General features: G+C 36.5%; 1 protein-coding gene across 1 annotated transcript; it reads left to right on the top strand.

The window, feature by feature from the left end:
* Window positions 1-482: 482 nt before the first annotated feature.
* On the top strand, window positions 483-7,450 carry LOC131662293 (cytochrome P450 71D9-like). Its single transcript, XM_058932034.1, has 3 exons — window positions 483-1,471; window positions 1,609-1,627; window positions 6,703-7,450. Exons 1-3 carry the CDS (start codon window positions 572-574, stop codon window positions 7,305-7,307), a joined length of 1,524 nt encoding a protein of 507 aa, XP_058788017.1. The 5' UTR covers window positions 483-571; the 3' UTR covers window positions 7,308-7,450.
* The last annotated feature ends 8,642 nt before the right edge of the window (window positions 7,451-16,092 follow it).

The following is a 16,092-nucleotide window of genomic DNA, read 5'->3' as shown; positions in this document are numbered from 1 at the left end:
GGTGAGTGGGTTCTCCCACTTATATATGCTCAAGTCACCACACACTTTTCCAATGTGGGACTATTATCCACACTCACACTTGCATTATTCTCAACACTCCCCCTCAAGTGTGAGTCTACAATGCTCCCCCTCCATGTGGAAACTCCACTTCCACATACACTTGTATCCGTTGACTTCAACTACATGTATCTGTTGACTTTCAACTACAAGTTTTTTAGCCGGTCCCTTTCTCGAACCAAAGGCTCATGATACCATTTGTTAGCGCAACATCGGGGGAGGGTCGAGTTCGGGAGCATTGATAATCACGGGACATTCCTTCGAGCAATACACCTTTGTGGGAGAGACACCACTTCTCCACCTAAAACCTTAAGGTAATAGGTGAGTGGGTTCTCCCACTTATATATGCTCAAGTCACCACACACTTTTCCAATGTGGGACTATTATCCACACTCACACTTGCATTATTCTCAACAGATTCTATTGGACACAATGGTACTTTTACATCTATACTAATAATTCAGTTTCAACCTTTTAAAAAGTAGATTTACAACCATTTGTAGAAGAAACAAACATGGCTATGTTAATCCTCTACTTTGCATATCTTTTCTCCTTTGTCCTCTTAACTCTTATGGTTCAAAAGATTAGAAAGAAGAAAACTTATTCAACTTATACCCTACCACCAGGACCTAGAGAGCTACCTATCATAGGAAATATACACAATCTGTTAAGCTCTCAACCCCATCGGAAACTAAGAGACTTGGCTAAAACATATGGACCCATAATGCATCTTCAACTTGGAGAGGTTTCTACTATTGTCATTTCATCGCCCGAGTTTGCCAAAGAGGTGATGAAAACCCATGATATTAACTTTGCAACAAGGCCTCTACTCCTAGCTACTGAAATATTGGCTTACAATTCCACAAATATAGCTTTTGCTCCATATGGTAATTACTGGAGACAGCTACGAAAAATCTGCACTTTGGAGCTTTTAAGCCTAAAAAGGGTCAACTCATACCAACCAATTAGAGAAGATGTGCTTTCCAATCTTGTCAAATGGATTGCTTCGCAGAATGAATCGCCAATCAACCTTACTCAAGCTTTAATTTCTTCAATATACACTATTGTTTCGAGGTCTGCCTTTGGCGATAAATGCAAAGACCAAGAAAAATTTGTATCAGTGATAAAAGAATCGATAAAGGTTGCTGGAGGTTTTGACTTGGGAGATTTGTTTCCTTCTGCTAAATGGCTACAACATGTTACTGGGTTGAGGCCTAAGCTTGAGAGTTTTCATAGCCAAACCGATCAGATATTAGAAAATATCATCAATGAACATAAAGAGGCAAAGTACGCAAAAGCCAAAGATGATGAAGGTGATGTAGAAGAAGATCTGGTAGACGTTCTCTTAAAATATGAGGATGGTAGCAACAAGGATTTTTCCTTAACAAAAAACAATATCAAGGCCATAATCCAGGTAAGTGTGTTAACCTCTTCAAATATTTGCCATATGATTTTTTTTATTTTGTACCATTGGGTGCTATCTACAAGTTTTCTTTTAAGTACTTTAAACATTCTTGGATTAGCTTGGCCTTATTGATAACTACTTTTCAGGATATGTTTGGTGCTGGAGGTTGTTGGAACATACAAATCAAATTAAGGTTTCTTTAATGGGGAAAATGATCAATTGAAGAAGATGAAGATTAAAGAATGAAGAGAAAAGATAGAGAGAGAGTAATTGAGGGTGAGATAGTGAATTGGCATTAACCACAACATAGGAGTAGTGAGCTCCTTATATAGTACAAGTTACAAAATGATTGGAATGATTTAAAGCACCCTAAAACAAACAGAAAAACAGTTGGGCTTCAGTGTAACCGGTTACGGCAAACAGCGTAACCGGTTACGCAAACGCAACATCTACAGTAAATCTGTTTTACGGGTTCGTAACCGGTTACGGTAACAGGCGTAACCGGTTACGCCAACTGAAGTGCTAAAAACAGCAGTTTCAACACACCACCTCACTTCAGTTGGTCCAAGTCCACCATGCTCAGCTTCCTTCTCAGCCTCTTGAACACCTCATTGGTCACACCCTTGGTCAATAAGTCAGCTACTTGATCTTCGCTTCGACAATACCCCAATCGTAACTTTCCATCGCTCACTAACTCCCTCAAGTAATGAAACCGCATCTCTATGTGCTTGCTTCTTCCATGTGCAATTGGATTCTTCGCAAGGTTGATCGCGGAGACATTGTCGACAAGGAGAGTAATAGCCTCACCCTCACTACTATTAAGCTCCTTCAATAGATTCATAAGCCACATGGCTTGGCAAGCACACAACGATGCCGCAATATACTCGGCCTCACAAGATGAGAGTGCTACCACCGGTTCCTTTTTCGAACACCAAGAGATTGGAGTTCTACCTAGCATAAAGATGTATCCAGCTGTTGACTTTCTATCATCCTTATCACCACACCAATTGGAATCGGTGAAACCAAGTAAATCACACTTTCGGCTCGTATCCGATGCCGGAAAGAGAATTCCACAACCAAGAGTCCCTTTAATATATCTAAGGATCCTCTTGACAGCTGCCATATGAGATACCTTTGGTCTCTCCATGAATCTACTCGCAATACCGACACTAGATGCCAAGTCCGGTCGCGTATTGCACAAATACCGCAATGATCCAATCAATCTTCGATATTGAGTTGGATCAACATCTTGCTCATCCTCACTTTTGGACAACTGTAGCCTTGCTTCACATGGTGTAATGGCAACATTGCAATGTTCCATTTCACACCTCTTCAAGATCTCAAGTGCATACCTCCTTTGGTGCATGAGCAGTCCCGTTTTTGACCTTTGGAACTCTATGCCCAGGAAGTATTTCATGATTCCAAGGTCCGTCATCTCAAACTCGCTCATGAGTTCCTTCTTGAACCTTGAAATACTCTCCTCACAGCTGCCGGTAATCAAGAGATCGTCCACATATAAGCAAAGGATTATCACTCCATCCTTAGCATTTGATCTCACATATACACCATGTTCGGACACACACCGCTTGAAGTCAATGTCAACAAGGAAGCCATCTATGCGTTTGTTCCAAGCTCTTGGAGCTTGTTTCAAACCATACAAGGCTTTATGCAACTTGTAGTATCTCATCTCTTGATTCTTTACTTCAAAACCAGGGGGCTGTCCAACATAAACTTCCTCATCAAGTGGACCGTTCAAAAACGCAGATTTGACGTCCATTTGATAAACGCTCCAATTGTTGTTGTTTGCAATACCAACAACCAATCGGATGGTCTCAAGCCTAGCCACAGGAGCAAACACCTCCTCAAAGTCTATTCCTTCACGTTGCAAAAACCCTTTCGCTACTAATCGAGCCTTATACTTGATTATCTCGCCCTTCGGATTTGCTTTCACTTTAAAGACCCAACGGACACCAATTGGCTTCTTACCATGAGGTAGATCAACTAACTCCCAAGTACCGTTTTTCTCGATTGATTCCAGCTCCTCTTTCATTGCACAAATCCATTTTGGATCCCTTAGAGCCTCCTCCGTATTCACCGGTTCGGATTCGGCCATAAGCGCAAAATGAACGAAATCACCTTCATTATTAACTTCGTTATCTTGGAATCTCTCACATTCTTGGAGTCTAGAAGGCAACGCTCTTTGCCTTGTTGATCTTCTACGGTGTCCTTCAGTTTGAACATCATTCGGAGGCTGCGGAACTGTTTCGGGACTGACTGGATCATCAAAAAATACAGCAGTTGGGATTCTGTTCTGCTCGTAACCGGTTACGCCTGTATGTACTGCCTGGCCGTAACCGGTTACGCTGTTCCCTGCAGAATTCTGACTCTGTTTTTCCTGTCCGTAACCGGTTACGCCAGTTTGTACTGGCTGGCCGTAACCGGTTACGCTGAGACTGCTGCTGTTATTTTCTTCAAAAATAACATCTCGACTAATTTGAATCTTCCGATTTCTCGCATCGAACAGTTTGTAACCGCCTGTAGAGTGATATCCAACGAATATCATCTCTTCTCCTTTATCGTCCAACTTCTTTCTCAATTGTCCCGGCACATGTTTATAAGCCACCGAACCGAATACACGCAAATGACTTATATTCGGTTTGAATCCACACCAAGCCTCTTCCGGTGTAAGCTTTTCAAGCTTCTTTGTAGGACAACGATTCAATAAGTATGTGGCTGTAGAGACCGCTTCTCCCCATAGTTCCTTCGGTAGACTTTTACCGCTTAACATGCTTCGAACCATGTTCATAATTGAACGATTTTTCCTCTCGGCAATACCATTTTGCTGCGGCGTATAGGGTGGCACAACCTCACGCACTATACCCTCATCATCACAATACTTCCCAAACGCAACCGAGGTATACTCACCTCCACCGTCCGTTTTGAGAACTTTCAACTTGCGACCGCATTGCCTCTCCGCCATGGACTTAAACCTTTTGAATACATCAAACACCTCATCCTTTCTCTTGATGACGTAAGTCCACAACTTTCTACTAAAATCGTCAATGAACGTGACAAAATATCGATTGCCACCAAATGTGTCCACTTGCATAGGTCCACAAACATCGGAATACACCACCTCAAGGTGTGCATTGGTCCTATGACCCGCATCCTTGCTAAAACTTCCTTTGTGTTGTTTTCCTTTCACACATTCCTCACACAACTCAGCTGGAACGTTAATGTGTGGCAGCCCGGTAACCATACCCTCTTGTTGCAACGCTTTGAGATCACGAAAATTCAAGTGACCGAGACGATAATGCCATAACCACTCCTCTCTACTTGCAGCTGTAGCTAAGCACCTATGCTCCAATACTTTCAGCTCCACTTTGAAAGTCCTATTGGTAGCCATGGGAGCCTTTAGGATCAGCACTCCACTAGCATCAACAACCCGCAAGATCTTATCTTCCAATCGTATATTGTAACCTTTTTCGAGCAATTGACCAATACTCAAAAGATTACACTTAATACCTGGAATATACAGCACATCCTTGATCATAGAATGTCCACCATCCTTTTTCTCAATCAACACATCACCGACACCTTCGGCCATGAGAGTGGAATCGTCCGCAAACTTCACTTTGTTTTTCGCCCCTTGATTGATTTGCACAAACCAATCTCTTCTTCCAGTCATATGCGTTGAACATCCGGAGTCTAAGTACCACTCATCTTTGCCTTGAGTTCCATCACGAACCGAAATCATCACATTTTGTTCCGAACTCAAAACTGTCGCTTTTTCTGCACTGCTGCAGCTGCTGTCCCGTGACTTGCAGCTGCTGTCCAGCACCTCTGTCATGCCTTCGCACTCATCGGTAATCATCATTAAGAGTGTGGCTTCATCATCCACCTCTTGCCTAGCAACCTTGGCTTCATCCCCTTTAGTTTCAAGCTGTTTAGCACCACACTTTGCTTGAAAATGCCCAAGTTTCCTGCATTTCCAGCATTGTACCTTGCTCATGTCTCTTGGTTTTCCACCTCTCGCGTTGCTTCGATCACCATAACCGTTTGAGCTGCTGCTCTCACCCTTTTGTCCCTTCGAATGTTTAGGTTCACCATCGCCTTGCTTCCCTTTCGAAGGCCATTTCCCTTTCGAACCTTTACTCCTTTCATTGAAACGAGCTTGCAAAGCTAATTCCGCCTTTGCTTTATCGCTTCCTCTCTCGTCCATTCTTTGTTCATGTGCTTCTAGGGAACTTTGAAGCTCATCCTTGCTCAGCGACGTAAGGTCCTTCGACTCTTCAATAGCAACCACAATGTTGTCGAATCTTGACGTCAACGAACGTAGGATTTTTGACACAACATTCTGCTCTAAGATCGTTTCCCCACACGACTTGATTTGATTCACTAAGCGCGTAATGCGCGTCACATAATCGTTGATCGTTTCCTTCTCTTCCATTTGCGTTAACTCGAATTGCCTCTTGTGAGTTTGTAACCTCACAACCTTCGCCTTCGCAGCCCCAGCATATGCTTTCTCAAGAATTAACCAAGCTTGCCTTGCGGACTCGCAATCACCGACCTTTTCGAAGTTATCACCATCGACGCAAGAGTGTATCAAGAAGAGAGCTTTGTAATCTTTCTTCTTCTCTTCCCTGAAAGTGGCTTGATGTGCAGCTGTAGGTTCAGCCCCAAGAGGTGTGACTCCATTGTTGACGATATCGAGAACTTCTTGATATCCAAACAAGACCTTCATTTGCTTAGACCACTTGTCGTAATTCTTCGAATCAAGAATCGGTAAATTGGATGGGATTCGATCATTGGTACTCATTGTTGCAGCGGAATCGGATCAGAACCAGGCTCTGATACCAAATGTTGGAACATACAAATCAAATTAAGGTTTCTTTAATGGGGAAAATGATCAATTGAAGAAGATGAAGATTAAAGAATGAAGAGAAAAGATAGAGAGAGAGTAATTGAGGGTGAGATAGTGAATTGGCATTAACCACAACATAGGAGTAGTGAGCTCCTTATATAGTACAAGTTACAAAATGATTGGAATGATTTAAAGCACCCTAAAACAAACAGAAAAACAGTTGGGCTTCAGTGTAACCGGTTACGGCAAACAGCGTAACCGGTTACGCAAACGCAACATCTACAGTAAATCTGTTTTACGGGTTCGTAACCGGTTACGGTAACAGGCGTAACCGGTTACGCCAACTGAAGTGCTAAAAACAGCAGTTTCAACAGAGGTGACACATCATCAAGCACCATAGAATGGGCAATGGCAGAATTGATAAGGGATCCAAGAATAATGAAGAAAGCACAAGATGAGGTGAGAGAGGTTTTCAAAATGAAAGGAAGAGTTGATGAAAATTACATCAACAAATTAAATTATTTGAAATCAGTTGTCAAAGAAACCCTGAGGTTACACCCGCCAGTACCACTTTTGCTACCAAGAGAATGTGGTCAGACATGTGAGATAAATGGTTATCACATACCGATTAAGACTAAGGTGATAGTCAATGCTTGGGCAATTGCAAGAGATCCAAAGTACTGGACTGAACCAGAGAGGTTTTATCCAGAGAGATTCATTGACAGCAACATTGACTATAAAGGGAGTAATTTTGAGTACATTCCTTTTGGGTCTGGAAGAAGAATATGCCCAGGGAGCACATTTGGCTTGAGAAATGTTGACCTTACCCTTGCAATGTTGTTGTATCATTTTGACTGGAAGCTACCCAGCGGAACCAAAAGTGAAGAATTGGACATGACAGAGCAATTTGGAATTACTGTGGGAAGAAAAGATGATCTTTTACTGATCCCTTTTGTTTATCATCCTTTGAATGTCAAGTGAGATTCACATGAGGAAACTGAAAGCTATAAGAGTTAAAACAAATGAAGATTGTGCAACTTAACCATGTTTTCTTGATTGTATTTAATCTGTATGGCTTGTAAATCACTTTAAATCTAAAGCAATCCTTATTTTTCTCTTATCAAGCTTGAGGAGTTTTCATTCATCCAATTTTATGCAATTTTTACAACGATTCATGAGTGATATTTTATTTTGTAATTGGATAATCAAGTTTTTTGGATCTGAAATCACTTAATAAGTTAATTACATAAAAGGCATATTCATTTTTTTCTCGTATTCCATTTCCATTCTTATAATTACCTAATCCATCATGATTATCTATACTGAGCAGTACACACTAATTTCCATTTGAAATTGGAAAATTCTGCTATCTGCTTTAAATTCCGCTACACTAAAGTGCTATAGCGGCAAATTGACAACAGTTTGCACTAAATCATGTATTTCAAAACAATAGAAAATTTTATGAATTCTGCTATGACTCTATAGTGCCACAATTGTCGCTATTTGAACACACTAATTGAAAGAAATCAGAGCTCACCAGAACACTACAGGCCAGAGCATCTCTTGCATAATCTGTTTTACCCCTTTTCTTGAAACCATCTCAATGCTAATCTTGTTTGTCAATGTAAGACAAATGAGTTCAGAAACAAACATGTCCATCAAAGAGAAATGAGTAACTTGTAATCATCCAAAGCCGAAAATACACAATAGAATAGGTACATTTTATAAAATACAACTCTAAATCAATTTAAGTTTCATAGGTCATAAATGTGATTTCTCCATGTCATGTAACTAACATATGATCATTAGTGATTATTTAACTGCTGCATTTCATCGAACACATCAAAAGCAGATTTGTGAACTATAAAAATGACCAATGGTATTTACAACGAATACAAAAAGCACTAAAAATACATTGAAATTGAACAAAGCAAAAAGAGGTACATGGTGTACTTACAAAAATACATGATCATTAGTGATTATTAACTGCGGCATTTCATCGAACACCTCAGAAGCAGCTTTGTGAACTTCAAATCTTAAGCAGGGTCTAAATTGTAATTTTGTAATCCTGTTTTGGCAAATCATTACCCATTATTCCAGTATTTACCATGGTGTAACTAAGTTATATTTTTAAACGAATGAAGGAGTAGAGTGCAACGGAATAAAGTGAAACAGAGCAAGACTTCTATTGTTTTGGAATTTTATGATGGAACATGTTCTTATTCTTTTGTTTAAAAAATGAATTGGGAAATAAATGAATTAATAGTTATTTTATTCCATTTTTTCTTATTTAAAAAAGTTATATAAATTAAGTATATAATTTTATATAAAAATGGCTGAAAATTTTGTAGTTTCTACAAACTTTATTCTTCCTTAAATAGTTTAGCCACATGATCTAAAGCAATCACTTTAAATTCGCGTTTGTTAAGGGTGTGTTTATTTTAAGGTTAGAAAAATTATTTTATTTTAGGATAATATTATTTTAACTTACGTGTTGGGTAAGAATTTAGTTTCCTAAAAATAATGATAAAATTTATTTTATTTAAAAATATAAAAAAAATAGTTAATGCTAGTGATAGTGGGAAGTTAGAATTGGTTGAACTTACTCTATGGGAATATTATATTCCCACTCTTTAAACTTTAGAATAAGAATAGAAAAATCATGGGTAAATAAGAATCCTGAAAATAAAAATGCCTTGAAATAAGGAAAATACTTAGATGGACACAGTCATACCACCTGGATTTACACACAACCAATCACATTTTTTTATTAATTAAATAATAAAATTAAAATTATCTCTCTCCTCCATTATCATAACCACCCTCCATGTTGGCAATTAAAAACGAGATTAAATTTTAAACAAATTTAAATTCTCTCACTTCTTATTGGTTGTTCCTAAATACGAGGATTTAGGATCGTGTCCATGCAAGAATTGCTCTTGAAATAATTTTTAAAAACTTAAAATAAATAGGGGAATGTTGCATTTCCTTGATCATATTTCTGGAAATATCTTGTACCACCTTAAAACAAATACACCATAAGTGTTTATAATTTTTTTTATAATTAATTTTAATTAAAATGAATTTATTATAAAGAGATTAATTGTTATGTAAAATATTTTATAATTAAAGAAAAAGTTAAATATTTATAAAATTTTAACGGTTATAATTTATTGACGGTGTAAAACTATTTTATACTATTAATTTAATTAAATTTTAATATAAGTTAATTTATATTTGAATATGTTCCCGTAAAATTGATTCTCATGTGTTGGTACCAGTGTTTTAAAAACCGGATCGGTCATCAAACTGGTGAGGGTACTGGATCACTGGTTTATTGGTTGAACCACTGAGTCACTGATCGAACCGCATGACTAAATCGGATTAAACCGGATAACTCAATTAAATAAACCGGTATCTATTGCAATATTATATATTTATTAAATTGGTCGAACCGGATGACTTAGTCTTTAAAAAAATATCACAACACCTACAAAATTTTACAATTTTAAAATATCATAATTTCACATGTTTATTTTTTATTCAAATTCTAAATATAATCATCACTCCCAACAAAATAATGCAAAATATAAATTTAAATAAATTTTAAACCAAGTCTAATTGCAAACAGGAAAAAAGTTGTTCCAAATAAGGTTTGAATAAAGTTTAATTATATTTTTTATTAAAAAAAATCATGAAAACGGCGTTGTCTTGTGCGGAAAAAAAAAAGAATATGCATTTGAACCACCGGTTTTTTAAAACCGTCGATTTATCGATTTTTTTCCAGTTTTGACTGTTTTTGGCCGGTTCTCACCGGTTCAATAGCATATATGGTCCAACAATCATACTAAACCGGTGATCCCTCTGGTTCTCGGTCCGACCGGCCCGTTCAGTTCGGTTTTTAAAATACTGGTTGGTGTACTATTTAGTTAGTTTGAATTAAAATTGCTTTTGAATATGTAAAATTATTAAAATGAATTTTAGTTGTATATAAAATTAGACAAATATCTCATGATATGCATTTTTGTTGCATCACAAATTCATTATTTTTGTTGCATCACAACTTTGTACTCCAGACAAAAATTGTTGTGCACTACTTGTACATGTGTGTTCTGTATAACTTATTTATTTGTACTTTGTGCATTATTGCTAAATGTCTTTCAAATTTGAATTTATTTTATTTGGGAGAGAAATTATCCAAATTATTTTTCAAGAAATAAAGTACTAAATATTCATTGGTTTGTCACTAGAAAATAAATTGAATTAAGGATAACAATTTAGTCTTCTAAGCAAAAGATTAAAATGTTACCTTATTTAACAAAGAGTTTACTAGAGGAACATGATGATAGCTTGAATAGCTTTTGAGCAAAGAATAATATTGAGGTTATATTTGGCAAGCCATAATTTGAGTTTATAGTTTATAAGCTCGTATGATAATAAAAGACCTATTTAATAATAGACTCTTCATCACGGACTTATAACTTATAATTTTACTAGTTTATAGTTTATTTTTTAGACGCTATTTTAAATAGTATTTTAATTTATAGCTTATAGCTTATCATTTTTCTTTCATTAATACCCTTATAAATTTTAATTATTTTAAATGTGCATTTAGTTAGTAATTAAAAAATATCTTTTTATGTCATTTTACATTTATCAGCTAGTTAAATTGTTAATTTTACCAAACATTTTCATTAGCTTATTAACCATCAGTCATCATCCAATAGCTATAAGCTATCAGCTATCAGCCATCAGCTATAAACTATAAGCTAGCTTATCATCCAACCACTAATTTTACCAAATAGAGTCTGAAAGTATTTACCACAAGATATCAAGGTGAAGTCTTCAATTTTTTTTAATATATATAGGGTTAAATATACGATTCCCCTACCATTAAGGTGAGATTTGGTTTTCCCCCTGAAGTATTTTTTTTGTCTGAATGCACCCTTATAAATATTAAGATTCCACTTTCACCACACCCTTTTACTTGTTCTGCTGACTGTGTATTGAACTTATGGTCATGTGGCATTAATTCTCTTGCTGACTGTGTATTAATTCTTGATTAAAAGTATTTCATGAATAAAATCCTCTTGTTTTGGGATTTTTGTTCCCCTTCCGTTCCACATTCTTCCCCTTCCTTCGAATTCTTCTTCCCCGACTGTTCCAGTCTTCTGATTCGTCTTCAATGTTGCTCCATTCATCCCTTTCTTCTGCGTTCATACACCATTCTTTCAATTAGAAGCATGGTTGGAAGCCACTCTTTTGGAAACAGCGATTCTATTGGATTTCCATGTTTACCTAGATGTGGTTGTGATAGACCAATGAAGATGTGGGTCTCTAATACAGTTCAAAACCGCAATAGTAAGTTCTGGAAATGTCGCAATGCTGGGGTAAGAATGTGTGGCAAAATTTGATAGGAAATATATGATTTTTATTCATGTTAACATATGTATAAAATATTTATTGCAGGTTGGGAATAGTTGTGAATTATTCTTATGGGATGATGAAATTGGAGACTCTATGAAAGGGAATAGTGTTATTCAAACATTTTTGTAAAAAGTGTGAGATACTTGAAGTGAATTTTGAAATAATAACAAAGAAATTGGAGAAGTTGAAGATGAAGCTTGAAGCTCAGAGAAAGATTAATATGAAGCTCAAGGTGGAAATTGTTGTGTGTTTCTTGTTTATTGTTCTATTGTATAACTATTAATACCTTGATTTTTGTGATTGGCATTTATGTTTGGCTAAAATATAGTAGCAACAATATGTAATAGGATACATAGAAATTGCAAATATAAATATGAACAAAACAAGTACAACAGCAAGATGTTCTATGGAATGTTAAGACATGTCCTGTGACAACATGTCTTATGAGATGTCATATGCAGAAACTCATGACATCGCGCCTGCTAAGCTGAAAGATGAAGATTCCAGATGTAATTAATAGATGCAGAATATTCTATGGAATATTATACAATCATATGTGGCGCAGTTTTAAAGGTCAAGAGAATCAAGTCAGAATATTGAAAATTATGTAGTTTCTAATTATGGAGACAATTTAGGAAACTTATGATTTAAAGACCTTTCTTTTAGCAAAAGTTTTTTGCTGATTTGTAACAGCAAATAAAGTTGTGACTGAAGGCCCAAGTCCAGTTGGGAATAGGTTATAAATAGGAAGCTTTGTAACCTAGTTTGTTAGGCAAGCCGAGTATTGAAAAGATGTAAACATTAGGGTTTGTTAAGGTAGATCACTCGAACTGTGGGATGGTTGCCATGTTCTTCTCAAAACCTGTAGGTAAGAGAAGTATTGTCCTCACTCGAATCCTGTAGGTAAGAGTTGAGTAATATGTGTCTCTTGATCGAAGCTGGTAAGCAAGATCAAGGTGTGTTTGAAGTGTGACTTCAATCTGTTCTTATTGTCGTCTGTTTGTTATCACTGGTTACGATTGAAGGGATTTGAGGGGGGCCTCATATCTAGGTGAGTATTAGATAGAAATCTAACTTGGGTAGTGATTAAGTGAGAAGTTGTAAACGGGGGAGTTTAGCTTTGAATTGATACTATCATAGTGGATTTATCCCTGGCTTGGTAGCCCTCAGAGTAGGTTGGTTGAACCGAATTGGGTTAAAAATTCTTTGTGTTATCTATTTTTTGCACTGGTTTATTGATCTGGTATAAGATGTTATAACATTGGTTATGACATCAAAGAATTCTTTCAAAGCATGTGCCTTCAGCAAATCAACCCATATTAAAACCTGATTGTAATCTCTGTGCTATCATTATGGTTCCAGTATCCTTATGATCTTCTATCATGCTAGTGTTAATACTAAAGATCATACTATCCTATTTTGTAGTTTTATAATAGACCAGATGTCACGACATCATAGATGACATTCGGGTTCTGTCATACCAGAATTTCAGTAACTTTATGTAATTTTAAGTAGGTTCAATAATTGTACTTTTTTGGTTTATGAACAATGTTAGCATTATGATGTATTTTGAAACATCTTTGTATTAATGGAAAGGTTTTCATTTTTGTCAAACAAGTCTTGTTAATCATTTGATAATTGTACTAAAAGTGTGCATGATTCATTCATTTGATAATAACACCTAAAATGTGCATAACTCAGACATTATAAAATAGCACATCAAATGTGCATAATCCAGACATTACAAAGTAGCACCAAAAGTGTGCATAAGTCATACAGTACTAAAGAGCACCAAAAGTGTGCATAATTCCTTACAAAACAAAAGCTTAGGCATAGTAGAATTACAAAATAACAGCATCCGTTCAAAACAACAGAATTACAAAGCAACACTAAATCAGAATTAGCCGCCATATGAGAAAACATTAGAGGTCATAGATTGATTTCTTCTTTGGAGACCTTTTTGGAGTACACTTTAGATCCTTTTTGGGAGTACTCTTTGGAGCCTTCCTTTTATTTTTTGAGGCATTTCCTTCTTCTTCTTCTTCAGTCAAGTACATAGGTTGGTCTGGGTTAGAACCAGGACTTGGTTTTGGCTTTTTAAACCAATTATCCTTAATTCTCTCGCTTGACCTCTTTCTCAATGGTTTGATTCTTGTTTGCACACTTAGTTCTATATTGGGTAGGCTTGAAATAATATCATAAGTGATATCCCCAAACAATGAAGCTTCACTTTGAGTAGCAACAGATGGCTGATTTTCAGTAGCAGATGTCTGATTCACTGCAGATGGCTCACTGTGAGTTATAACAGATGCCACATCCATAGTAGCAGATGGCTGATCCGTTGGCACATCTACAACATCTACAGCAGAAGTTGCACTTGATATCATCCTTTTCTACAAAAAGGTCAATATACACATAATGCACTAGTTACATTAACAACCAATATACAATTAACAATAAATCAATATACACATAACATACTAGTCGCATACCTTTCTTTTCAAGTCATTTGGATCCTGTTTCTTGATTTTGCATGACTTTAAATTATTTCCAATCTTGTCACACATAGTGCATCTGTAAGATACAACATGTAACCTTCTTCTAGCACCTTCTTCACCAGTATCTCTAATTCTTAATTTCCTTGGTATACTAGGTCCCTTTTGTAGTTAGGAGGTAGAAGGTCTTCACATTCAACATCAGGTCACATGTCATGTCCATTTATAGGGCTAACAGCAAATCCATAGCAAGGGGCATACTTATCCCTAGTGTAACATTCATCAAGAAACATCTCTGGGTTTTGCTACCTAAATCTCAAGGCAACAATAACATGCCTGCAGGGAATATCAACTAACTCCCAAAAATTACAAGTGCAGGACCTTTTACCAATATTAACTATGAATTTCTGTCTATTATAAGAATGAGTCACATAAAATTTTTCTTCCATAGCCCAAGTTGGCAGGCAACCAATGACCACTCATAGCTACCTCAGTATCTAGTCTTTTCCTAGGAATTGGCATAACATTGTGTGGCCACTTTTCAAGTTTCAAAGTAGAATTACTACACATATTCATCACATATTTCCTAATCCATTCACACATTGTCAATATAGGTTTATCTCTAGCAATTAGAATTGTGGCATTAAAAGACTAAAAAAATGTTGTTCATCAGTATATCACACCTAGGATAAAAACTAAATGCATGCTTACACCAATATTTTGGAGGAACTCCCATTAGCCATGACCAAGCCTTTGGATCTACTGCCTTTAATTCATTCATCTTCTTCATCCATGCTTGATGGTATGTATCCTTGGCTGCCCCCATCATTAAATCTCTAATGAGTGATCCACCACCAAACTTCTTCTTAAAATTTGCATACAAATGCCTCAAGCATAGCCTATGCTCAATTATGTCAAACATTTCTTCAAATATTGCAACCAAATCCTAGTACAATGAAAATTATATAACTATTACAACATCATACACAATTGGAAATTAGTAAAATTTTAAATGGATTACCTTTTCTTGATCTGAAATAAATACATATCTATTATCTTTTCTAACATCTTCAATTAACAACTATATAAACCACCTCCATGATTCCTTTGTTTCTGTTTCCACAACACCAAATGCCAGTGGGAAGTACTGGTCATTGGGGTCCCTACCCATAGCTATTAAAAGCCAACCTCCATATTTAGTCTTCAAATGAAACCCATCTGTGGTGTGTTTCCAAGATGGTTTTGTGCCAAAACAATTCCTAGGTTGACATGTTATTTGGTGGGCAAATCATACGTGTATCGCTTGGCTCAGTTTACTTCTAATTCAAGTTAGAACTGATTTCTTGAGTATGAAGGCCAAGTTCATATGTCAAGAACATTGTGTTAGTTGACTTGACATAATGATGGTAGCTAATCTGATCATAATGGGTGGTTAGCTATTAGTGAGCTCCTATGTGCCCTGCAAGGAGTTGTGCATAAATTACTATGGAGGGTCCTCTAAAGCCATAATATGTGTCATGCACAAGTATTAAGAGATTAATGACAAATATGATGTCAGAGCATCATCTCAATTGTGTATTTCTCAGCCAAGGAAGTGTGCGTAACTCATAGGGAAGCTTGAAACAAAGAAGAGTCAGCAAATGCCATATGTGTGAAGAAAGTCTGTCTATGATTATTTTGTAAGAATGAATACTCATACAGGAGACTGAGTACATATATGTTTTTAAAGGACGCTGTGCAAAAAATACATTGACGGGAGACTTTGTATTGATCCATTGTGTTCTGAATATGATATTTCAAAATTTGTTACGGTTATGCTGATTTATGAGAGTTTACTTCTCTCT

This window comes from Vicia villosa, linkage group LG3 (genome assembly GCF_029867415.1).
Source record: "Vicia villosa cultivar HV-30 ecotype Madison, WI linkage group LG3, Vvil1.0, whole genome shotgun sequence".
NCBI lineage: Eukaryota > Viridiplantae > Streptophyta > Magnoliopsida > Fabales > Fabaceae > Vicia > Vicia villosa.
The sequence above is the reverse complement of the archived record's forward strand: the minus strand, read 5'-3'. Positions and strand labels throughout refer to the sequence as shown.

Excerpts from the sequence above, each read along its gene's own strand:
- LOC131662293 (XM_058932034.1), top strand. The coding sequence starts at position 572 with ATGGCTATGTTAATCCTCTACTTTGCATATCTTTTCTCCTTTGTCCTC.